This window comes from Centrocercus urophasianus, unplaced genomic scaffold (genome assembly GCF_019232065.1).
Source record: "Centrocercus urophasianus isolate 14NV4802_14NV808 unplaced genomic scaffold, USGS_Curo_1.0 seq_5, whole genome shotgun sequence".
Classification (NCBI taxonomy): Eukaryota; Metazoa; Chordata; class Aves; order Galliformes; family Phasianidae; genus Centrocercus; species Centrocercus urophasianus.
The window spans coordinates 2535671-2562360 of record NW_024885088.1 but is presented as its reverse complement, the minus strand read 5'-3'; the positions used below and the strand labels follow the sequence as shown (position 1 = coordinate 2562360).

At 39.4% G+C, this 26690-nt stretch overlaps 1 protein-coding gene across 1 annotated transcript in view; it reads right to left on the bottom strand.

The window, feature by feature from the left end:
* IRAG2 (inositol 1,4,5-triphosphate receptor associated 2) overlaps window positions 1-20514 on the bottom strand; it is a 37173-nt gene extending 16659 nt beyond the window's left edge. Inside the window, exons 1-19 of the mRNA XM_042834914.1 lie at window positions 19920-20514; window positions 19093-19203; window positions 18179-18359; window positions 17890-17966; window positions 17733-17811; window positions 16532-16690; window positions 15229-15346; window positions 13761-13811; window positions 12139-12216; window positions 11633-11689; window positions 9776-9835; window positions 9602-9666; window positions 9412-9511; window positions 7767-7898; window positions 7425-7526; window positions 4981-5144; window positions 3340-3454; window positions 2719-2881; window positions 553-614 (exon numbers count right to left, since the gene is read on the bottom strand). Of these exons, the coding sequence (XP_042690848.1) occupies window positions 553-614; window positions 2719-2881; window positions 3340-3454; window positions 4981-5144; window positions 7425-7526; window positions 7767-7898; window positions 9412-9511; window positions 9602-9666; window positions 9776-9835; window positions 11633-11689; window positions 12139-12216; window positions 13761-13811; window positions 15229-15346; window positions 16532-16690; window positions 17733-17811; window positions 17890-17966; window positions 18179-18359; window positions 19093-19203; window positions 19920-20514 (2469 nt within the window). The remainder of the gene's footprint in view (window positions 1-552; window positions 615-2718; window positions 2882-3339; window positions 3455-4980; window positions 5145-7424; window positions 7527-7766; window positions 7899-9411; window positions 9512-9601; window positions 9667-9775; window positions 9836-11632; window positions 11690-12138; window positions 12217-13760; window positions 13812-15228; window positions 15347-16531; window positions 16691-17732; window positions 17812-17889; window positions 17967-18178; window positions 18360-19092; window positions 19204-19919) is intronic.
* Window positions 20515-26690: the final 6176 nt, after the last annotated feature.

Sequence of the window (26690 nt, the reverse complement as noted above, 5' to 3'; positions counted from 1 at the left end):
TAACACTTTTTTTTACTAGAGCCAGTTGAGAAAGTCTTCCCACTACGTCTCCCCCTCCACCTCCTCCTAAAGATGAAGAAAGTATTTTTATTCAAAGCAAATTATTCTAGAGTTACATAATTTCCAACATATCTCCACAGAGGAGCATGAGGTAAAAATCATTTTATATCTTTTATCCTAATCCCTTTATGCTGGAAGCATTTTTTTAAGGAGCCTCTCTGCAGAAGAAGGATATGACTGGGAAAGGGGACAGTTGGGGAAAAAAAATAATAAATCACATCATGCATCAGGGAAAGCTCCCTGAATCTACATTCAATATCATCATGTAGAACTGCTTACATTGAGACCAACAGCACACCAGTGAGTTCTAGTCCATCTTTACTGGGAGAGAAGAATGTCATGCAGCTTGGCAAATAGATCTCATTTGGATTCCACAGCCAAAAAAGTAATGGAACCACAAGTGATTTGGCAGCATAGCTCAGCTATAGATGCCCTTTCACCAAAGCACCTCTTGTGCAAGCCTTTTCTTCCCCAACCAGACAAGCTTCATACCTGATACAGCCTTTCACAGAGTCGCTCTGTAAGCAGCTCCCCTCTCAGCGCAATAACAGTGGCTATGAAGAGACATTTGTCAGTTTTAGAGTGCCCCTTACAATCTGATAAGGAGCAGTCCAGTATTAAAGTGCCTGTAAACTCAATGCTGCCTGTCACAAACTTATCACGTTTTGCTTTGGTGTTGTTATACTTACAGTAGTTTTCACAGGAAATAGTTTTAAAAGCATACTTTGTTTCGAAAGTTCCATCAGGCAGACAAAATTGGGAACCTTTTAACTTGTGATTATGCCTCCTTTGTTCTTCTATGAAGGGGGGATTCTTCCCCACACTGTCAGTGTTACAGTTCCCTATGGAAATGAATGATTATTACAGATTTTTGGAAGAGAAGGCTTTGTACAAAGAGTTTACACAGAACGGCTTGGGTTGGAAAGGACCTTAAAGCCCATAGAGTTCTGCACTTCCACCATTGCTGGGATAAGGTTACATGAAATAAGGTTGCCCACAGCCCTATCCAAACCAGCTTTGAACACTTCCAGGGATAGGCTTCACTTCATACTTAAAAACATTCTTTGTTCAAGTTTGGTTACGCTGGGGCCTGCCCCTGGTGGTTTTTACTTTGATACAAGACTCTTGGGATATAAAAACTAAATCTAATACTGCGCAAGTAAGGAGAAGGAAGAAAGATTTCTATAAGCAGTGTCATCTCAGCACCCAAGTAAAAACTGAAGGCAGGTCATTCAGCTTTTTCACTGAATGATGGCATTAGCAGTTAGCTTCAAGTCATCTCTCCACATTTGAAACACACAAGGAATTGTGCCACGCTGACATGGGTTTAGTAGCAATCTTCCTCATCTATCAGGTTTTCTGATCTGTTACCTCATCATGTAGGATGAGGAAGTGGGGAAATGGAGTGAGAGTCAGGGAGAAAAAAAACAAACAAACAAGCAATCCAGGCCTTTTGTCAGAAGAGGCAGTAGCCCACCAACCTTTTTGCAGGAGCCAATTTAAAGCACTGTTCTTGTCCTGACCCCAACCCTGCTTATCCTGTTCTTTATAACAAATTCCAACTTTCCTACAGAGCTACCAATTTATTTCTGTTTATCTTAGAAAGACCCCTACAAACTACCTGGAGCCATTTATAGCCTAAGTCTTGGCCATTTTCAAGGCAGGAAACTTCAGGTCTTGTTTATTTATTTTAGATCAGTGGCATCAGCCTCCTTTGTAGTATCTGGAGTTCTCACTCTTGATTCATGCTAGCTTGACTTGCAGAAACACTTCATCTATTTAGTGCCATCTTTCAGTTCTATTTCCATTGTTATGCCCTTTGGTTACAAAACACCGTATAGCTTGAAGAAAGCAGCAAACACGAAAGCATGCACATGTGACTGATGTTTTGGCATTGTCCATAAGTCAGCACAGCTAAGGGTGTGTAAGAGCTGTACCTTAAGGCTAAGGCATAGAGCGCAGCCTAATTTTCCAACGAGAAAAACTGTAATTTCACACTCATGTGCCTTGAGCTTATTGCCAACACAAATCACACTGTACACTGCACTTTGAAATACATGTCTGAGGCCAGATATTTAGTGGGCATAAATTAGCTTTACCTGGCAGCAAAAGCTACTTGTGTATTTGGACAGGAAAAGCCATGTACACTGGAATTAAACCAACAACTTATTCAACTAACTCTGTAAAGTGGGGACATTAGCAAGCAAGATGTTGAAATAAATTTTCATAGTTCCATAGCAGAAGTTGCACATGTACAATGAAGTGACATGATTGCTTTCTAACAAAGATATCACACAGTTATTTGTGTACACAGAGCAAATCTAAACATCAAGCAGAACACAGAGCATAAAACCCAAGTCTCCTTGACACAGGAAGCTTAAGACACAGAGATGACTGTTAGGGCTATGCAGGTATATGCACAGCACTTCAGTAAAGGTGAGGCTCCCATGGAATTACTAAACCTTCCTCGTAGGTAGTGTTAGGAGTCCACAGCTCCAGCCCAGCCACCTCTCATGGGAATCCCACCCAACTCACTTTCACAGAGCATTTTACCACAGCTGACCTGCAGGTCAGTACTATTCCCTTTTGCCATAACTTATCCATGAAGTATTTGCCCACGGAAAGATGAATGCTGTCACATCGCCAATAGTTACTCACTTTTCTGCTCTTCCATCTTTTCCTGAAGCAACTGGCAAGTGCTTGTTAGAGCTGCATTCACATCCTTGAGCTTTTGCTGCTCAGAAATGGCTTCCTTTAACTTGCACTTCAGGGATGCAGCTTCTTCACAGGCAGAGCGAAAGGCTTCAGCTTGGTCCTCTCTCTAAGCACAAAACAATATTTAACAAAAAAAAAAAAAAAAAAAAAAAAAAAAAGGAAAATAAGAAAAACAGCCTGTCTGATACAAGGAGCCTCTACAGTTCATGTAGATAAAACCGAACTGCATCTGTTTTCTCTCAGGAAGTGATAAAGCTCTCTCTGAACTTCTGCATTTTTACAGTTGGGGTGGACTGTGTATGGAAGCTATTTTTGGCTTTTTTTTTTTTTTTTTAAAGCCACCACAAATATGCGATGCTGCCTCTTTCATCAGCAAACTGTTGTCACCACCCCCTCACATTTTACTTCCTTCGCTGGTTCCACTTTCGCAATAAGGCTCTCCATTCTGAACGCAGGACTTCCTTTCCCAAGAGCAGCAATGCACTGTATGCAGTGTTTTGCATATGCAGTGTTTTGCATCTGCCTGCATCTTCTCGGCAAAGAGGAAACTAGTCTGCCCCTTACCTGTTTGTTGGCATCCTCAAGCTGCTTTGTAGCTTTTTGCAGCTCCAAACCAAGAGCTTCTGCCCGGCCAGCAGCTTCTTCTTGCAACTGTTTGACAGTTTCTATCTCACGTTGCCTGCAGAGTGCGAGAGCACAAACCACAATCCGTTACTGACATTTTAGAGCAGGCATGCCTGGGAGATGACACATGCTAGTCGTTGACACACACATTAAGAACCATATTCAGCCATTACATCTCTAGGACTGAGCAACAGAGGCTTTCAGCTTAGGAAGAACAATTTAACCTAGTAGGCAAGCAGTTTGTTTGTTCCCCCCCTCCCCCACAGTAGCTCTGGAAGTAGGAAGAGAATTAAGATTTTTCCCTGGTTTCTAACTAAGCAGAAAAAGAGCTGTGCCAGCCTCTGCCAACTGGGCATCATGGTGAAAGCTTATAGACTATTCAGAGACTTCTCAAAATTAAAAATCTCATTTGATCAAATTGTGAAAGCTTGGTTTAAGTTCATAAAATTATCAATATTGAGTCAGTCATTCTAGCAAAAACACCCTGGAGCTGCGCCTGCAGGTAATAGCTTCCTCTGGTTGATCTCCCAGTACTCCAGAAGGTATTTCACTTGGCAGTGAGCAGATTCCGTACCACAGAACAGGTGCTAAAGTTGACCACTTTCAAAAAGCCTCTTTCACTCTGCACAAGCATTTTACTTGCTTATTTTTTGTCTCGTTTATACGATTATTTCTTTTTCTTGTTGCAGCCACCACAAAGAATGGTGATGTAGAGGCAGCTCTACGAAAGCAGTATTCTTTAAGAAATTGGTATTTTTTGCCAGCTCCTTCTTCAGTGAAGGAAGAGCAGGTGGGAGGTCTACATTAACAATGTGAGTTGTATCTGAGTGAAGTGAGAGCGCAGTGTGACTGCTCTGCATTAGCTCACAGGAATGCAAAGCCTTGCTAGTAAGCTGCTTGCATCCTGAACCTAGGGAATGGCAAGCATGTAAAAATTCACAGTTTAGCATAGGATGGTGGAAGACTGACACTATAAGTTTAGGACAAAGAACTGAGATCAATTTTTCTGGTAAGAAAATTAGAAAAAAAAAAATCCCAACTTGGCTAGCTCACTTCTTAAGTGTCTGAGAAGAGGTGAGAGGGAAGAAAGAAAGATTTCAGGTTTATTATCACTTGCTGTCATATTTGTTATATTAAATCTCCCAGCAGGAACTACAGGCTAAAAAACCTCAGATTTAAAGCTATATTTTCATATTTAGTGAGGTACCTCACTGTCTTGTTTTCTCAGGAGTACAGCTTCAGTTACACCAAAACCAGTAACAGCCACAGATATGTATTTCACAGGTCTTGCTTCACATGCAATCAGCAGTTTATGTAATGGTTGCACCTGCGAGGTAGGCAGTGCTCTCCCCCACTTATCCCCTTTAACTTCTCAGCTTGTGGCCTTCCCTCATATTTTCAAGCAAGAATTCAAGATCGTAAGTTATTTCATACACAAACCTGAACTCTCACATGCTGTAATGTTACACTAAAACCAGATCCATTCTCCAAAAATCCATGGGGAAAATAAAAATGCTTTCAGAATTCACTAAACTTTAATACACTTAATACAAATGAAATACATTATTTTTTAAGGGGTACCTGGCAGAGAGCTCTTTCCTTAGGTGAAGCTGCTCTGTTTTGGTTCTCCTCAGGTTGCTTGCCATTCGAATAAAATCCTTATCTAGAGATTCTTTGTGTTTTTCCAAGAGATTGAGTTTTTGGATCCAAAGGTGCTTTTTCTCTCCTAACTCCTGCTTGAGAACCTGTGGAATTTTGAGATTGAGTTGCCATGTGTTTAGAGGAAGAGCAGATACACAGGGTAAACTAGAACCCTGAATTACGTGATGCAGGATAAAATATCAAGAAAGAAGAACTCAGTCCTCTTTCTCTGACACTGTTCATCCGTTACCACAAAAAAAAAAATGGAGGCCTCTGACTTTAAAGAATGCTTAATATGGAAGCCATACTTGCTTACATTGGTTCAAAGGGAACAGACACTGATCCCACAGATGTGGGCCACATTAGAGTTTAACGTTGTTCACAAGCTTCAAACAAAAGAAAAGCAGCGCATAACGTACCACACTGCAGAACTAAAAAAGCCTGAGCATTTTCATTAGATTGGTTTACTGGAGTGACATGGGACATGGCCACAAGCAAATGCCCACATCCTGAAGATAAGTTCCTCAGCCAAAGCAGGCAGCACTTGCTATTAGAAATACCATAGCTCGACACATAAGTGGCAGAGACTTATATCAAGACTGTTATGCTGTACACATGCCCTATCTTCCAGCAGGAATGAGGCAAAAAATGTTTACTGTCATCACATATATATGCTTAAACACACACATACACACGCAGATATATTTGAAATTTATTGTTTATAATAATTTAAAGCATTCCAGCAAAGCATGCACATAATGTATTTTACAGAAGATAGGGGGTAAAAAGAAGTGTTTAAGCTTAAAGTGACAGTGGCTGGTCCCAGTTTCCAAAGACCTCACCAACTTTCCACAAAAGCTGCCTGTAAGACTAAAAAGAGTGCTTTTTTTCTTGCATCTTCTATTGCTCAGCTCCCTGTACCATATTTCACACACATCCACTGCATTCTAAGTGAAGACAATATGCTTGACATGAAGTCATTCCATGCTTCCAGAACCCTGAGGATGGGAGACCTATTTTTAAAGCATCCTGCTATTTCTCAAACCTCTGCTACTCCAGTTTCTAATTGTATAAAACTCTGTGAGCCAGAACAGATCAACACTTAAAAGTTCTCAGCTCTACATGCTTAATGGGAATACAACCATGTCATGAAAGGTAAATCAACATGCATCTTTCAGCTGGGAAATATTGCAGGAGGAAGTTTTTCAAGACCAAAATCCTATAGCAGTGCAGGAAGGCTGGGTGACTCTAACAATTGTTTCCTCCTGCCCAAGAAAGGATGGAAGGGACAGCTATAATATTTTGCAACACTGGAGGAAAGAAAAAGGAGTATCTTTCTGCTTAAAAGCTAACAGCTTAAAGCAGTATGTTTTGTGGTGTAACCTGTTATTACCGAAGTAGGCTGAATAGAGGTTTTGCATCTACTTAAGAAATAAAAAGATTATATATAGCATTAATATGCAGTACAATGGATTAGCATGTAAAAGAGTTCTTAACAGATTAGAGGTTAAAAAACCTACATCCAGTATGATGGCCATCTGAGAAACCACTGTTATGTGGAAAACCAGGGGAGAAGTCAGGGAGAGAACAAGAGCAAGAGGGTTGAGCAGTATCTGCAGACTGTTGCTAACAAAGGGAGAAGTTCTTGCCACAGTTACTTTGATTCTATACCCTCAAGTCTTAAGAGGAAATGAGAGTAATAGTAAGTATACATTATGCCCCATCCCTGGAGACACTCAAGGCCAGGCTGGTTGGGGCCTTGAGCAGCCTGAGCCAATGGGTGGCAGCCCTGTCCATGGCAGGAACTGACTGTGCTTTGAGGTTCCTTCCAACCCAAACTATTCCATGATTCTATGATTTTATGATTGTCTTATATTTCTGTATGCACATCCAGTAATAGCTGAACATTTTGCTTTTTAAAAGAGAATCTGGTTAAAAAGCCTGCCCTCTTCCTCCTCCTGGTGGAGGAACCATCTGCCTTGTAGTCAAATAGAGCAAAAGGAGTAAACTGGTGTTTTAGAAACATAGAAGTTCCAAACAATGGACAGAAAAGCTTCATAGCTCACACTAGACTGTGTTGCCATCTGACTTCAAATCTACTCGCTTCATCTACCCTTTCCTTCAAGCATAGAGTTACCAAAGAGATGTGTCATACAAGACAAGTCAGGAAAAGCCCAACAGTTGAGTAAAAAGTTGTTCCTTCCCCCTCCCCTTGCTCCCTAAGAGTTAGAACAAAATATACTTTTCCCTATATACCATATCTGACCCATAAATGGACTGCCATACCTCTAATAACACATATAGGATGCAACAGTAAGATATACTGGGGCCGTACAGAAAACTTTAGGCAAGTCTGACAGAAAATAGCATTAGAAAAACGTTACCACAAGTTTTCTCTCCCAGGCCTGCTGCACATTCACATCAGGATCTTCTACCCGTTCTAAAGAAGTCTTGACAAGCTCTTCTGCTGCAGAAGCTTCTTCTTGCTGAAAATAAAGATTAAAAAAAAAAAAAAATCCAACTACTAGTCTAATGCTACTCATCATTACCCAATTAATAAGCAGTGGAATAGTATATACCAAATAATACTGTTAGAAGTGCCCCAACTCTACATCCAAGTAAGTTGCTTGCATTTACTTTTTGTAAAGAGAGTGAATATGAGCTGATTAATAATGTTTGAACGGGTTGTAATCAAAAGACTGACAACAGACCACAACCTTACTCACATAAGATAGATCACTGACCAGGTTTTGCATGACAGCCTTAAACTTCTCTCCCACATATTCAGGTCCCTGAAGTAAGAACAATACTTCACGGTCCAGTGTTTCATCCAGGGACATCCATTCAGACTTGGTAATCTTTGAAGACACAGAAGAGCCAGCTAGCTTATTCTGACATCCTTATTACAAACCAGCATCAGTGACATTTAGATTTCTCTGAAGTATCCTAGCATTGTATTTACCAGAAGGTCAGAGCTACTGAAACTTGAAGCCTGCAAAAGCTTTTCAAACACATTATGTCCTAGAGATTTAGTAAAGAAAAAAAGCAAGCAAGCCAAGCTCTTGAATGATCCAATGTAAGTTTCAAGTCAGAAGTAGGCAAGAAGTCAATACTTGTTTTCCTCTTATTCAGAATAGGTTTTACCAAGTGAAGTAAAAGCAAGAACTCCTACTTCCTTTACAGGTCATTAGGTGGAGTTGTATCTCATTCAGTACTTGAGAGGTAAACACAACAACTTGCTGCAGCTGTGTAGAGTTGCAATAGGTAGCAGGACATTACTTTTGAATCCAAGGTATACCAAATATACCTCTCAGTCCTGGACCTGCATTTTCAGTCCTTCACAGGATCTTCTACCTCAAATGCTACCTACCTCTTGAAAAATGCAGCAACCACAAAAACAAGTAGCAAAGTTATAGTGAAGACTTGCAGGGAACTAATTAAAAAATAAAAGCACTGCAATAAGGCATTCGTTATCAGCACTACTGAATAACTTGCATCTGAAGAGAAAACAACACTGCAAGGAAGGATAGGACTCCATGAAGTGCTTTTAGGGAAGTGGGCACAGAATAGCTGAAACCAAAACCACAACATAAAAGTAGACTGCTGGTGCAGCAGTTCTCCACCAGAGTACTGAAGAGCTATGAGAATCAGAGATTAAACTTCCAGTGTGCATGACCAAAGTGCTGCTCCTAGAAATTAACTGCGGAGGACATAGGCAACACTACACCTCCAACCCAACAGGCACAGCTGCACCACTAAGATCCACCAGCTTGTGCCTCACTTATCAGAAGAATGCTTCTCACACTCTCTTCCAAGTTACTATCAAAAGACTTCAGAAAAAACAGCTGTACAGGACTTCCAGATGTGAGGAACATCTTTCCTATTGAGAAGCAAAGGAACGCTACCTGCAAATAGATGCTCATCAGTTTCTAAACAATAAATTAAGACTACAACCTTCTCAGCTGTTTACTTTGGTGCTTAGTCGTCTTCTTCTCTACACTAAATTTCAAGAAACATCTGTCCTCCTGCACTGCAAAAGTCATTGTTTGCATCCAGTGCAGGCAGTATTTACTGTCTTAATTAGCCTGTTAAATGTTCGATGACTCATCTCCTGTCAGTCTCTTCTTCTGCCAGATAAATAAGTGACCAAAGCACTTTCAGATACACATCAGCAAGTGTTTGCTCTGCTTTTATCTGGGCTTTCTCTGACATACTTAAAACAACACTCTAACCCTCACATTCTATGCTTATGTGCGAGGACTAATGAATCCTAACTCCGGGATTATCTAACAATCTGCAGAGACTGAGCTTTGTTTTTAATTTACTGATGCAAGACAACTGGGATAAGATTCAATAGGATCTGATTCACACCTCAGAAGACTGAGCAAGCTCCAGTTCACAGTCCAGTGAATTCATCTCTTCAGGAATACTGCCATTAACTTTACTCATCAACGGGAAGCTCAAACCATTTCTAAAAGAAAATGGAGAAGATAAAAATAAGAATCAGTCCTTTTTGATTTTTCATGAACTATTTTTCCTGGGACTCTCTCTCAGTACTCACGAGATCAACTCTTGCTGCATGCGCCGCATGTCCTCCAGTAGTTTACTCTTCTCTGCCCGCAAAGTCTAAAATATATTTATCAGAGCTAGTTAGAGAGTTAGTCTGGCATGCAGAGGCAGCACAGGATATGCACATTTTCCCCCAATTAGACAGTAACTAAGCTTATTCCCATACCTCTATAATCGAGGTACACTCCACAATGGTTAATTTCAGTTCTTTGATGTCCTGCTCCTTCTGCAAAGAATGTGGAGAAAAGCTTTAAAGCATACAACCTGATCATTAGCACACTGAGCTATAGTTGTAGCTGTCTATTTTGTAATATTGTTTTAGTTACAAAGCATACTCAATATTACACCACACATGCAAGCTGCAGAAGAATGCTTGGCCTACTGGCCAATAGGAAGCACTTGGTAGATCTCTTCCAGAAGTCCTAGAATTAAGGGCATAGGAAAATGCTTTCTAGGTGCTATGTTTTAACTTATCAGTTATCTAGTTGCTGTATCAGCATTCTACTTCTAGTTGAAAATCTGGACCATATTGTGCATAGCATAAGTGTTTTTGTTTGTTTGTTTGTTTGTTTTTGTTGGGTTTTTTTTTTTTTTTTTTTAATGCCAACTGATCCTTAAATTTACTTGTGTTCTCCAAGACGTTTATTCTCGTTAGCTTTCATGATTACAGGGATAGAGCATGGGAGGCTTCGTAAATTAAACAATGTCTAGTGAAAGGTCTGACAGAGAACACATCAACCCTCACAACACTACTGACTTGGTAGAATTAGAAGCTTTCTTAGGGTTATGCACTGGGCTTCAATTGCATTATGTGCTACACATACAACTGAAACATTTCCTGGAGAAAATAAGAACTTGAAGTAAAGAGCTGTCTCCTCTCATCCCTTTAATGACTTCTATCTTCTCTTCTCACTTGTTTTCAGTGAGCTGAAACTATTTAATCAAACTGATGAAACTACTTCTCTTTGGACACAGAGCTATGTTTTTCTTGTTGTTTTGCTTTTTAATAAAAATACCTTTGAGGTAAACCCTTGTCCCACTGATCCTAAAGCCAGCTATTTGCTGGTTTCAAATTTTCTACACTAATTTCCTCAAGTTGATGCAAAACAATCACCCTGACCTACAGAAATACACACTCTAGTATTCAGCATTTAATATTCCCTTCTTGACAACAGACTAAATAAACATTGAAAAGAAGAATACATAGCCCATGGAAGTTGAAAATTGTTCAAATAGGGGGAAGTACAAGCTATTAAGCTGCTTCTGGGAGCAGAAGTGAGGGTGAGAAGAACACCTTGTCAGCTATAAAGTTATCAGCTAGATCACAGTCTCATCGTCTTGTCACTATTTGAATTCAAACCACACATTTTTTGTAGTGAACTGATAGTCAAGTATTTCATCAGCTGATTTAGAGCATCTTCAGCTAAATGGAAACTTCATTAGCCCAGAAAGCACTTTGCACAATTCACTATGCCAAAACCTGCATGTGGTCTTACGTTTTTGTATTTAAGTACAAAATACATCACAAGTGCACAAGTACACAAATCATCACAAAAGTAGTTAACTAGGCTTTCCTGAAGCATACAGATCTCAATATGGAGAAAACAGATTTTCTTTTCCACTGAGTTCTGGATCGCTATTTTGACACAAAATTAAGTCATTTAAAGCTAATCAGATGATGGAGAAAGATCATTTGCAGGTACATTCTTTTACTGTCTAGTGAAGGAAGTAGCTTTCAGAAGCCTTTGCACTTTTTCTGAAGTTTGGAAGTTTGTTTTAGAAGATTCTGATATATATATATATTTTAATAAGGAACAGCAAATTCCAGCAACCTTTAGTTATGCTGACTCACTATCAGGTTCTAAAGCAGATCTCGCCTACTTCGAAGACATTTATAGGATCAGGTTCTGTCATGTGAGAACACTAGAAATCAAAGCACTACAGCAAAGAACACAGCCTTGCCTTTTCATAAAGCATCCCATCTCAGTATTTTCAAGGCATCAACAAAACAAAAGCAACTAACCTGGATTAAGCTTGCCTCTTTATTCACCACAGTGCTCTCATAGATATGTATCTGCATCTGAAGATTAGAGAGAACAAAGTCACCAGCATGAACTATAACACAATTCTACTCTTACCTGGTATGATATATCTCAAAGTTCAAATCTCGCACACAATTAAAAGTGTTCTCAGGTCTCAATCAACCCTTCTCTTTTCTTGCCTGTGTGGGCCCGCAGTGTCAGCAACACTAACCAAAGTGCAACTTCCTAATGCATCTCCTCAAACAGTGAAGAAAGGGTTTTCTGAAAGTCTAATTTTGAGGGATGAAATAAAAATGTGGTTTGCCTATATTGCCCAGTTTTTAGCCTCCAGACAGCAATTTCCTTTGTCAAAGGTGTCAACTGGCCAAATAAGGATCACGCTGCATCTCTTTAATACACACAAGTTCAGGGTTGCCTACCTTTCAGAGAACAAAGCTAGACCTGAATAAGCCATAGTCTAACTTCTCATGTCTCCTGAAACTCTTACTTGAAGCTCTGCCGCATTTTTGGAGAGATCCAAAATCTTCTTTTGAAGTCCATCAGTGTCCATGCTATTCCTAATGTTCTGAACAAAATAAAGAATGTTTAGGCATAGCTGAACAGATTGACAGCTTCTCTTTGAAGAAACGAGGAATAATAACACATCCACCCCCAAGATACTGCCTACTCTAAAGCAGTAACAGCATTTATGCACATACAAACTTTATTCTCCTACTTTCTCTCATGCTTCTACACCTATCAAAATATCTGATGCTGCAAACATGTTGGACAATAGGAATTGCACTGCAGTTTTTTGCTTTTTTTTTTTTTTTCCTTCAGCAAGTCCTATAAGTTAAAGGCAAAAAAGTATAAATGTTTAGGGTAACAACCTCTACCTTAAGGCATATATTCACTGCGGACAAGCTTTTAGTCAGAAAGCAAAATGGTAAGGGTGAAGTTAACTTGATGACACCAGCATCTCCAATTCAGTTCAAAGCAGTCTATTTCTCATCTACATGAGCTAAGCTCACCCTACTGGAATAGTTTCTATTTTCCAGTTTCCCCAAACCCCTGTTTGAACTGAAGGACAAAATGCCAGAAAACATCAGCTTTTCAGGCCCACCATGAGTGTAAGAACAGAAACATGCTGTTAATCAGTGCCTATTGAGACATACTAGTGATTTCTCAATACTATTGAGAAAGACTAATCTCAACACAGCAAGCATGCAGTGAACAACAACTACTATATAGTATATAAGTATATAGTAAATAAGTATAGTAGATAGTATACTACACACACTATATACTTAGTGAGAACTATTGGTAATCAGTGGATGGTTGGACTGGGTGATCCTATGGGTCTTTTCCAATCTTGATGATTCTATGATTCTATATTTTGGCATAATGATAGATTCCCAAAAACCACATTTTTAGATTATTTTTTATGATCTGTTTCCATAATCTCACTTTAAATACCATACAAGTAGAGTCTGCAAGCGAGTATTAACATTTTATCATCTGATGAAGACTTCTTTATAGAATATTTACTTAAGTAAGAATTAATAACTCCCCTCTGAAAAGGAGCACACACAAAAAAAGCTCAACAAATAAACAGCCTATAGAGAGCTCCATTAGCCTCCTGCAGATCCATTATGGGCCAAGGGCAGATCTGGGAGTGGAATTCCCAGCCACCATATTTCTTTAGAACTACAGCTCCATAAAGATCTCCTCCTTTGGATCTTACAGAAGGGTTACAGAAGTAAATATTAATCAAGAAGTGTTAATTGGAGGTTGTTTTGATATAGAGTTAGTGTATTCACAGCTGTACAAACTAAGCTTAGTTGAAGTTTGTTTCTAAAGCTTTGAATTTGAAAAATAAATTCAAAAGCTGCTTTGATTCCATCCCTTCATGCTTCCCACCTCATACTCTTGCTTGTCCAGCCAGTGGAAAATCTGAAGCATAGTACAATTTCAAGATAAGGAGTATTACAGCAAGTCATTGTTGTTAAACATAAGATATCTTGACAATCCAATTAGCATGTCAGGCTTCAAAGTCTCACAAATAATTTATTACTAATAAGCATTTAGCTAGACAAGAACATGTACTTGCAAGGTCATTATTTATTTTACCTCTTCTTGAAGAGAAGCTATTTTGATGAGAAGAGATTGATTTTCTTTTTCCTGATTAATAGAAAAAAAAAAACACCACAGAAACAGAACAGTCATTTTTTGTACATAAAGTTCAAAATGCAAAGCCAAACTAAGCAAAAGCGTTGGAGCACAAACACATGAGGCCCAGTACAAAGCTGTTTCTTTGCATTCCTTTGTCTCAGAGAGAAGAACAGAGAGTGCTGAAACCTATGCAGCTTCTACACTCAGAGCTACACTCAGAGTGTGACTCCAACAGTTCGAATCAGAATAAAACTTAGACCATTAGATGATAGGAGGAAGGGATTCAAGGTCAGAGAGAGCAAGGGTAGTTACGCTCATGTTTCAGACAAGTCTGAAAACCTTGTGCGTCACATTATATTTCTCCATCACTGCCCTCCATTTCAGAGGAAGAAGAATAGTAGTGTCCTACTCAGTGCCTCCACAGCTCAGGAGACAATAACTAAGCATCTTGTAAGCAGAACTACAGAACTTCTCATATTTCTCCCTCCCATTTTATCTCCTTTTCACAAGGAAAAGGCTGTATAAACCAAACCAGAAAACAGAAAAAAAAAAAAAAAACGCATGCACAGTGGAGCAGAATAGCTGCTCTGTATGGAAGAGCTTTTTTGCTTTCATGTAAATGCCCATCTGAATACTGTGCCCCATCAGCAGCACACAGCTGTGGAATTTTACAGCTACCCCCATGCAGCAAGACAGATGTCACTGAACATTGTGCATGGCAGCAACACAGAAATATGGTCTTCAGCTAGACTGCTCTGGCATCTAGCAACACCTGCTAAAACTGCTGCAGCATCAACATCTCTACTGTGCTGCTTTATATATCTTACAATCACATGGGCTTTGCCACTCAGACATCTAGTGTGCAATTCAGATGCCTTCATGTGGGCTTCCTGTGCTGTATGAGAGATGCTGTCTGGCTTCTGGCTGTCAGAATCAGAATAGACAGATGTCCACTGGGCCCTTGCTATTGCTACCAGCTCACATTGATAATTCCAAGAGCCCACTGATGACTTTGGAAAAACAGCTCCTTTGTGTGTGCATCTGAACAGAGCCTCCTGCCCTGATGGTTCTTTAAAAAAGAAGCAATGTGCAACACCTAAACTTCTGGCAGAACACTGCCAACATTAAATTAGATGGAGCTTAATGATGGCAGTATGGTTATCATTATAAACAGTTCTTAATGTCAACTTCCATGGTAGGCTGACCCTTTTAAATCTTTACTGCAGTTTATGTTAGTTCCATACAATAACTTCACAGTGTTTTCCCTAATACTGTGAAACTACATTTTGAACATATTTAAATGCCTCAGTACGTACTGACATAGGGAAAGCCATATTACTGAGTTTTTATGGTCTGAATGGTCATGGCAGTGCTACAGATGGCATGAGAAATTGTGTAACACAACCTGAGAAGTAAAAGCACCTACCAGCTGTTTATTCTGACAAAGCATCTTCTGCCCCTTCGCTTCCAAAAGGTTCAGGTTGTTCTTCGCTTCTTCTAGTTCTTCTTCCAGTGATTTGGCTTTCAGCACAGAATGTTGGATGCTGTTTGGAGGGAAATAAATCCAAACAAACTTCAGCAAGTTACACGTGGTCATTAGATAGGGCTGACATACTAAGAACATTGTATTTTTAGAAGCTGCTTGGGACTTATTCTTTGGCACAGATACTTAACAAAAGTTATGGGCTTTGCTTTAAGTAAAGGCTCACAGATTCATTACCCACTTTATCACATCTCTTCCACATTTGCAATAAGGGGTGAGAGCCCAAGCAGGCATAGCACTAAAGACAGCATGCTTTTGTTTGCATCCACCTACCAATCTAGCTTACTGCAGCCAACTACCAGATTAACCTGAGCAAGAAAATTAATCTTCAACACTTCATCAACAGCAGTTAAGAAAGCCATTTCAATTCAGTTTTCAAGGATAAGCTTTGTATCATGTTATTTTCTCAGCCTGATACCCTAACCTATATACATTTCGTCAGTGTGGCAAGGCCTTTTTTCTGCCTCGCTCTGGGCCTGTGCAGCATCACAAAGCACACAGGCTGACATGAGGGCACACATCCCACACCAGCACTGCTGCAGGCCTGTTGCCTTAATATCCCCAGAAGATGCTGGGAATGTTTTGGCAATTGACATAACTGCATCACATTTGAATTAATTGGCTAAGATGAACATTATGAACTCACTGTAAAAAAAGCCCTATACTCATGGCATTGATGGTTCCCCTGGCTGCAGCATACTTGCAAGTGGGACAACATACTTTAGTTCCTCAGGAAACTAGGAGAATAGCTCTTACACAGTTATTTCCTCCCTGCTTGGCAGTAAGCAAAATGAATAGTTCCCCCCAAAAGGGAGCACAGAACTGGAAACTTTACAGGGCATAACTCTTCTCTTGGTAATATTAAGACTTTCACCCCCATCACCTCAGTTTTTATTTTCCCTTCAGGTTTATTTATACTTACTCTAAAATTTTGCCTAGATGCAAGTCAGCCTGCAAGAACCAGGCTAAAAAAATGAGTAACTGCTGTAATAAGAACCAGGAGGTACAGAGCAGAATAATCAGGCAAGAGGATTAAGCCTCACAAACACAATATGAAGCCAAGAAAGTTGCTGGCAAGAAGCACTAGTGAGGCCGCAAGCACAAAGCAAGGCTGGACTACTTGGTAGAATATAGATCCACCCACATTACACTCCACAGTAGAACAGATGGTGCCAGGGTCTCCCACCTTTTTATTTGTTGGCATAAATTCTCGTTATCTGCCAGTAATTTGTTGTTGGTCTCATCCACAGCTTCCAGGGTAAGCTTCAGCTTGTTGTTCTCTTCCTGGAGCTTCAGGTTGTTGTACTGCAGGTCTGCGACACAGGTTATCAAGTCAGATGTCTCCCTGTTTCAGTACCAAAACCAGAGGGAAAAAAAAAAAAAACAAACAACAACCAAAGTCAAGGAAAGTGACTGACTAACTTAGACTTTTTTTTTTTAAATCCTGAAGCTGAGTGGTAGCTATTAGAGGGGCAAGATAACGGCTTGTAAAGGACTATGAATGCTTGCAGTGAACAGCCATTTGCAGTCAAAATCCAAAATATCAAATCATAGGTAAGTTCTAAAACTCCACATACACTAGCACTAGGCAAATATTTTGTCTTTAAGAAGCGTTTTTTACTCCCTACAATGAAAGTATGCCACCAGGTGAGTGTCACATCCCTATGCCTGCAAGACAGCACCTTCAGCCTTTATTTTTATCTTTTACTTCAGCCTTTACTTTTACCCACTCTTAGGCTCTAGCTAATACTTCCAACTCCTTGACTACTGAGTCCTTTCACTTTCCCAAAACCACCCTGCAACTACACTTTCAACTGAAACTTGAACAAGGACCACTTTTCTGAGGTCCTAAAAATGAGAGAAGTGTCAGAAAGTAGATCTGAAGATTTGTGACTACACAAAGTGCAAAAAGTGATCTTTAAAAATTCCAGTGTTAAGTACTTCAGTATCAACTTAATCCAAATCTGAGTCATGATTATTAATAAAGAAATAACCTAAGCAAAACTAATGATCAGATTTTTCAGGAGATAACACTATTCTATTATCATGTACCTAAGAACTTGGAAAAAAAAAAAATAATTAGGAAAGAGGAAGGGAGAGTTTAAGAAGAAAAACCATAATTTTCCCCTCTCAGAAAAACTCTGACCACAGGAAATTAACAAGGCAGACAGACACAAAAGGACTAAGATACCAGTGGGGAAAATTACTACTGTTTTTCACTTCGAGTAGAAGCTGTGAGGAAGAATGTGGCACTATCAAGAGCATCAGGATTTCCACCAAAATAGTTTTCCGAAACCATCAGCTTCAATGGTTCTAGGAATTGCTCTTAAGTAATCCAAAAGATAAGAGTACTAAATTCTGCAAAAGAATTGCTTTAATAGACTTACATGTCTCCTTTGGACACATCACCCCCAAATGCCTCCAAGCTTCCTGACGTAACATTCATCCAAAGCGGTGTCTTTTTTACTGAAAAAGATTCGTTTTTGGTTATGGAATAGAGACACAGTACTTTCCTGAATAATATCAGAATAAAGTGGTCTGCACCTTCAAAGGTGTTTCTATGCACTTTAAACTCCTGGTCTTCTATGCTTGCTGTTGGTTCCTCAGTAGCACTACCATCCCTGAAATACAGAAGCATCAAGAGTCACATCCAAGAGTACAAAAGAGGCGCTTGCTGATCTTGCTTACCAGATTGTAATACTTAAAGTTTTCAGCCAAACACCACTTCATGGTCATGACTGGACATCATGAGCATGTTCCAAAGTACAGGAAGTACAAACCACAGGAAAACTTTTCACAAAATATTTGAGATAAATTGATAAGAAGCTCTTACCACTTCCTCTTACAGTCTTCAATCCACTCTTTCATGATGGCATGATAGGTTTCAAGGTCCACAGAGACATCTTTCTGATCTGGGTCAAGCATGTTGCACAGCTCTTCAAGACCACTGTCTTCTAGTCCTCGACTTGTTGTGTGTCTCAAATAATCAACTATCTTGGAAACTGCTACTTTTCCTGAAATAGATACATGGGACCATGTACCAGATTGTGAAGACTAGTAGGCTAATGAAAAAAAGCTGCAATTACTGATCTGCCATAGTGAACACAAAATTGTCCTCTAGAGCTGTAGACAAGCAATCAATCACTACAGCTCAAATGAAATGCTTTTTCTATTGTTGGTGGTGGTGCCTTTTCTTTCTTTCTTCCCCTAATGCAGAGGCATGAAAGTTACTAATTTTGTGGAAATCAGTTTAAGAACAACAAACATGCCTTATTTACTGTGTTACTGCATTCAGGCCACTCATCAAATTGAGAAAAACATGTGACATCATCTTACTCTGCTGGACTTTTCTGCCTAGCAATGTTATTCATGTTTGAGATGGAACTTGGAAGAATAACCTCCTGCTCTGAAGCTTCCCAGAGTTCGTTCCTAACGGGAAAAACTCTAAGAAATAAGAGATCATCTCCAATATGGCTGATTGTCAGAAATGCTTGCTACTCTACTTGCTCTGCACTTCTGTACAGCAAAAGTTATCTGGGGTGGAGGAGAAATGAGGGGAGAAGGAAAGGGATGCATCATAAAAAAGGAGACATGATCATATGATGTGCCACATGTACAGCCACCTACCTAAGGCAGCTATTCTTTCTAAACATATCACAGATCACAGTGCTCCAAGCTGTAACATGATCTTAGTTTTGAAAACGTATTGACTGAAAGCTGGAAAAACAGCAACAAAAAGCACCAAACCTGTACGTTTAATGTCACACGCGTGAAATATGGTGGTCAGTAAGTCTTCTTCACAGATCAAGCTCACATCATACATGTCATCAGTTTTGCAGCCCCGTGACTGCTTCTGCCCTGTGAAGAATAAATTTGTCATTATCCATCTTCATTTGCTCATAGTAATTTCCATGCACGATACCTTCTCACTGCAGTATTGTTTCTGCAATAGCATAAGGCTGCACAGCATACCACAGCTTGGACAATGCATTTTTTCAGGTGACAAAAAAAAAAAAAAAAACCCACAAAAAAAACAAGAAATAACAGCAGGAAAACTGATAATAGCTGAGGACTTGAATTTGGGAACCAGCCTACATGTCTACTTCTATGCATGCATGTTTGGGAACTCTAGCTTTTCCTTTGAGGCAAATACTACGTAAATAGAACACGTTATGAAGCCAGGTATCTATTTCTTCCCTTCCAATCTTACCATATCTTGGTCAGGTTGAGAAAACAAGCCCAAAGCTTCAATAATAAGAATTTAAAAGTCCATGTGTATACTTTGATCTTTTTATATTAAAGGTGGACTACACAGATAGCTAAAGCCCCCTTTCCTCAACAAGGAATCAGCAAGTCTGAAGAAGTATTTTTTATTCATGTTTTACATTGAGATTCACATTTCTCAGGGAAAAAAAAAAAAATGAGATTTTGTTCAGCTTTTTAACAGACTTATCAGGTTAGACTTATCCTAAAACATATTGTTACCCATTTAAAGAGTAAAGAAGAGTAAAGAGTAAAAAAGTTAATCTGTTTAAGTTTATATACTCAGAGGCTTTTGTTTCCAGAACTTTTACCTCTTTCACTCAGAGATAATCTCTTTGGCACAGGGGGCTGGATCGCAGGACTTTCCAACTTTTTATCAGATGCAAACAACAGTAAATGCGGACTGGACGTCATGTACTTCTGTTCACGGTGCACATCTTCAGATTCAATGCTTGCTAAAGCACACTGCTGGTTTTGGGCATTCTCCTCTCTGGATGTGAAGTAAGGTGGAGAACAGCTGTCCATGGAACATACTGGCAACCATGTGTTGCTGGTCCTCTCTTCCCTTTCAATGACAGAGTATGTAGCATCTGCAGAGCTGCAGTCTGAGATACGTCTGGAACAAGGTGAGAGCAACTGCAAGTCTGCAGAGAAAACACTGTCACTGCTGGGACTGAAGAAGGGGGGACTGGCACTATTACGGCTTCTGAAAGTTCTTTTCTTCAGTATTTCTTCTAGATTTTTTTTGATATTGCACTGTGGACTGTCAAAGTTGCGAGACTGAAATTTTGGTATTTGCAAAGCAGGGTTAGAGACTTGATCCATCATTTCGATTGATTTGATCTTCCTGCATATACTGTCCACTGGGTTGTGATGCCGTTTGCTAGCACCACGTTCTGAAGACATTATCAATTCCCCACTCTTGCAAAGCGTCTGAAAAGAACAAGGACAAGATGTAATAGTCAAAACAACGGGCACACATCCTTCGTGCCATCTTGTTCACTGAGCAGAGAGCTCAAAGCTTCGCAATCAAGGGATGTGAAAATCCTTGGTCTTCACACCAGCCACGACAGCAGCCTTCAACTACAACATTTGGCTCTCCAGGGAACTAGAAGTGCTGCAGATTTGGAAGGGGTGGGAAATACATTTTGAAATTTTCCTACTCGTTCTTAAATGCAACATCCAAGATAAGATGGATAGGGTTGTGAGCAACCTGGTCTAGACAGAGGTGTCCCTCCCTGTAACAAGGGGGTTGGAACTAGATGATCTTAAATATCCCTTCCAACCCAAACCATTCTATGATCTGTAACCATGCCAAGGGGTAGGGGGAGGGTAAGGAATAAAGGAGCTAAACTGAAATCCCCCCTCCAGCCTAATAGTTACCTATCTTCTTAAAGGGAGCAGTAAGCATCTTTACCCCTCATCTCAGTTTATTTGAAATTATATATTTAACATAGACCATTATATATATAAAAAAAAAACAACAGAAATACACATAACTTCCCTAGTTATTACTTCTGACCATATTTGTAGCATACGCTTCCTCTTGATCACATAGGATCAAAACTTCTGTTTAACAGCAACCAGCAACAGCTATTTACTCAAGATATCTTCTACAGCTTCAGGTACCTATAGATTTTAGTTTCATTCTATTGCATCTTTTTACTCAGACTGAGGATCACAAAACAAAACAAATTAATAGCAGTTTCCCTAGGAATTTAACTCCCTATTTTCCCTTTAGATACATAAAAAATGGTTTAAACAATTCCTTGCTATTTCTTTTATCAAATATTTATTTTCCTCTAATACAGCAACATGCTTCATTAGCATTTAATGTAAGATATACTGCTTGTACAATCCTGTAGCGTAAAGAGGAAAAGCACAAGCAAGTATTTATGAATCCAGACTGCCAGAAAATACTCAGTTATTTTATCTATTGTAAGCTATGTGCATACTAACTGCTTAGTTCTACAGATGGAGATCTTCACTGCTTCAGTCATATATATATTTTTTTCCTACTATTAATTCTTTAAGCAGCAACATTTACATATGGACCACATTCTTGGTCTGAGCAATACTTTATGATTAATAACAATAGTAAGATACTCAGCATGCTTTTTAGAGGAAAAAAAAACAAGTTCATTTTTAATTATCATTGTGGTTGATTTGCAGAATTTAGTCCTAAAAACAAATGCTAGGAAGTAATGCAGTTTTCTATATTAATAATACACAACATACCTTAAATGAAAAAACACAAACACATTGCAGTTAGGCTTAATTACGTCCTTTAAGCTTACAAATGCCTTCAGATACAAGTAACAGATCATAAAAGAACACTAATCACTTAACAATAACGTTTTTTAAGTATTACCTGCATTTCCCTGATTAAAAATTAGCATAAGACTTATACTCACAACAGCAGAATAAAACACAGAAAAATACCTTCACTTTCTCTCAGACAACAACAGCACACACTAACTAAACCTATTTTAGCTGTTTCTCTGACTAGGACTTAAATAAAGGAACCTTGGTAGTGATATAGGCAGAGAGGGTTCACCTTCTGGAAAATCACCTTAACAAGGTACACCTGCTGCTGCCTGCCACTCAGCTGTAGGGCCAATGGGGCAACAAGTTGCAATGAGGTGCAAATAAAATGTCAGCTTGCAACTTTCTTGCTACCTTATTTGTCTTCTTTTGCACCTGCTAGGTGTGCTACCCGGATTTACAATGCACTTAGTTTCACTGCCCTTGTACTCTAATTTCTAAAGGGAAAGTAACAATACAGTTTATTGCTTTGCTCTGATCTGAGGTGCCCAAGATGTTCCTCACTTCAATTAACAGTTTTCTTATTTTTCCCCAGTGCTGTAAGCTTTTAGGCAGCAGATCTCACCTAGTTTTTCCTGTACCGAAACTGAACAGGGAATGTAAAAATCATATGAAAACTCAGAGCTCTTATCAGTTTTTAAAGGAATTCAGAAGGTGAAATTTGCAGGCTGTAAAGTCTCTGTGTTGCCATCTGATCTGAAACTTGGTTCTATGAGAAAACAAGTTTTGCTATAAAGACTGCCAGCATGCTTCTCTTTTCAACATTACATTCTCAATCAAGATTTGTTTTTTAACACTGTGGATCATTACGTATATGTTTTACAAATAACAAGAAATAGAATCAGTTAATACAATGCTTTTGAGAGAACATTACTACTTGTCACATAAATTCTAACCATGCACCCCACCAGGCTCCAAGTTCTTGGAGAAATGGCACCTCCCTGTCTACCACAGGCTGCTTTGGCACGCCTGCAGAAAACTAGAATTGATGTCACTTTGTGATTAAGCTCCAAATGTGGAAATGCACTGGCATTTCTGTTTTGTGGAAAAATGTTAACTAAAACAAGAAGTAGGCACTGCCATTCAGTAGTGTTGCCAGATACCAGGTGTTGGTGCAATAGGTTCTGGCTTAAATAGCAGGTGAGTGAGCACTGTGACTAGACACTTTTTTCCAGGAGTAAAGCTGATTCTAATACAGAGGTATTGTCTCCAAGAGCAAGCCAGTCCAGCTGAGGGCCTCATCTCTTATTTCTTTTATCTTTGAGCAATTCATTATGTGTACAGGAAGCTATTTAACTTCCCAATTTGAAGAGGCGGCCTCCCACATTAAAACAGCACTCACACCTTCATACCTTGACAGGAAAAAGTGGCCTGTTCTCAAGGGGTTCCTCCAGGTGATGATGATACCCATGCAGTGTGCAGCTAGCAGAGCAGGCACTGAGCAATCACAGGGCAAACAGTCCTTGCCTATTGACCACGTAATCTATACGGAAAAAGATGGAGTCAAAAACAGGGCGACAGATAAAAGTGCTTCACTAATAGGGTCTGAGGTTTAATTAGACCCTAATATGTACTCTCCTAATAGTCACATCAACATATTATACAAAAGTTAGTGTGCCATGTATTCTAGAGGTGTGAGAAAGTATTAAGGACCAACATTTTAGAAGTTTTACAAGTGCTAATATAGCAGAGATCCTAAGATACTTGGCTTCTCTTGAAAGCACTCCCTGATTCAGCGTTTAACATTTTTCTCTACACAAGTTATATACTTTGTATATAAATACAAGTATACAAATATATAAAACCCTTCTCCACCTCTCCTGGAATCCATGGGTAAGGAAAGAGCACATTTTACAGATGGTGCTTGTACAGTTTGGGCACTATGTGAAGAACGCGGAGCAGACTGCTTCCATCTCTGACTCCTGACTGCCCATTTATCACTCAGGTTCTCTGTGTAACCTCCACAGTTCCACCCAGCAAAATGTTGGCATCCAGCTTCTCAGTGATAGTGTTTATGTTTCTTGCCCAGCTCCATGGGTGAGACTGTGTGACAAACATACTGCTCTGCCAAGAGCACATGACTACATGCGTAACGCTTACTATAGTTGGTAGCCCTCTAGGTAACTTCTTGACAAAGACAAGAATCCTTTTTGCCAAGTTCATGGGGATGGAAGTAAAGGTCAGAGGACTCCTTGGCCTCTGGTGCTTCTGTCACTACAGAAAGGCACGCTCTGTGTGATGTGTTTGATAGTATATGCTTCTGCTAACTTACATGGTAAATGCATTTACTTAGGTGGTCAGATCTCTTTTCCAGCTTGCAAACTGAAGAAAACTTTTTCAGCTGGACTCTTCTTCCTGGTGTTTGCCCCAGACATTTCCAACCATGAAAAAAATGTTGTACTATTCTATGGGTCACTGAACTTCACAACTAATACTTCTTTTTGTGATGTTTGCACCTTTCAAATATTTGTTTATTTCTCTTCTTTCTTGATACTTACAAATATTCCTTGCCTCATCTAATATCTTCAATTTAACTTATCGATTAATTAATTCATTCATTTACTTTACCTTTTGAAATTTCTTCTTTCTTTTCAAACTCTACTGAAAACAGTAGTACCTGGACACAGCATTGGTCACATTGTAGATCTCAACAAAGGCTCTGTGTGAGGCAATTTACACAGTCCCTAGCAGACAAACTTTTCTACATCTTGCACCGTAACTCAAGCAGTTTTTAGTACAGTTCTTCTTGTAAAGTCTAGAGAAAAGAAGAAAAGCAGCTTCAGAAATGATGCAGTAGCACAGGAATCATGCAGACATTATTGTGTTGAACGGGCAACAGAGTAGTTAAGTTTTACTCCAGCTACTCATGATCTCTGTAATTGTATGCCTTGCTTCTCTTCCTTTCAGAACTGCACCATGAAAATACAAGTGCTCAGAGAATTTGGGTCCATTCTGAAAAACAGTGCTGAAAAGCGTGTTCACATGACATTTTAGGCTTCTTCTATGTCAACTGATGACAGATAATTTTACTCAGAGAACAGATTTTACAAGGTGAATATAGAACTTGGACATAAAGTTTACGCCATTCTGGACGTATGGTGCTAAAATCCAGAATGAGCTTTGAAACATCACAGAATTATAAAAAACAGAGCCAGATAAAGATGTTCAGAAATGATACAGTTCATCACTCTGTCCCAGGGCAAGATCAGTTTACCAACTAATTCTAAAACTGGCTTGGCTAATCTATTCTCTAAGCTTCTCAGTGATTATAGATCCATAGCCTTTTAAGGCAATCTATATTTCACTGTGCTACCACTGGAAGCGCCTTATCAACAAGCTTAAATTCCCTTGCTATGTGTTAAACGAAAATCTTAGTTGTTTGCCATTTCCTACTTTGCAGACTCTGCCTCAAGTAGTTCAATCTTTTAAGACGTAATGGGTAGTACGTATCAGCTATAGCAATGCTGTGGTAGATGCTGTTCACATACCAGACAGCAGTGAGATGAAATTGCCAAAGAGTTAACATACTAGGAGGAATGCACAGAAGAAATGAGGGTAAGAGAAAAGGGTCATGGTAACGGTACATTTGTACCTTGATACTATAAGAATACCATACTTGCTGATGTATCTACTGGCCACCTACATACAACAGCTACACCTTTCACTCAAGAGCAAAAAACAGATCATCAACAGGGAAAACACACGGTCGTGACAAAAGTCACCAATATATATTTGGCTCCAAAAGGTAAATCTCCACCACGCAATAACTTTCACACACGTCAGCACTGACTGCCAATCCCAGAAATTGGCTTTTTATCATTTACAGGGCCAGGATAAGCAGCTTCTGCCCTTTAGATCATCTTTAAGAATAAGCATAGGTTATGTTCTTTCTAATAAGGGATCATGCTGCTACAGTGAGCTTCACTCTACTTCCCTCACTTAGAGTATTGATTACATGCCAGAGCCACTTCCTCATTTATGTGAATCAGCTGAGAAATGGCAGGATTGACAATGAGTGTTTCATGCACAGCTCATCACCCTGAAGTCCTGTAGAATTTAGTGTGTTATGATCCGTAACCCAATTACAGGCTACTTCATTTTTCAACAGTATAAGTTTATACATGCCTATGCACATCCACTGGGTGGGGTTTGGGGTTTTTTTTCTGGTGAATGCAAGTACTCTGCATTTCCTTCTGAAAGTACTGTCTTCTGTTGCAGTTTGCAAATAAATCATGTCTCCCCTGCCATCCCAGAAGTAGCTAGATTTCTGAGAAGAGTGAGATGCCCAACTTCTCACAGACTCACGGCAAGAAAGCTATAAAGGGAGAAGTGTCTAAATTTTTAATCACTAAGGTAGAATTGACAAATCTGGAGTTCCTTGTTCTGCACACAGATTTCTTATTTCTTTCCAGGGAAATGGTTTTGAGATACATTTGTTAAAATATCTAGGCAACTTAGAATACTTACTCATACTAAAACTAAATAGATTCAAGGCTCAAAAGTCACAAAGGCACTAAGAATTTAAGGAAATAGAAAATCTTTTTTCTTTAGCCTCTGCTGATTTCCACACTTGTTAGGTTTAAGATTACGAAGGTCCTAATGTTATACCAATAAGGAAATTTAACTGGGAATTGGGTTCATTTCAATTGATCAGGTCTGTGTAAAAAGCCATCTGTCTAGGCTCTGTCTGAAGCCAGCAAAGAGAAATGGACATCTTCAGATGGGTATTCTCTCCTAATGTCGTAAGCTCTGTGGCC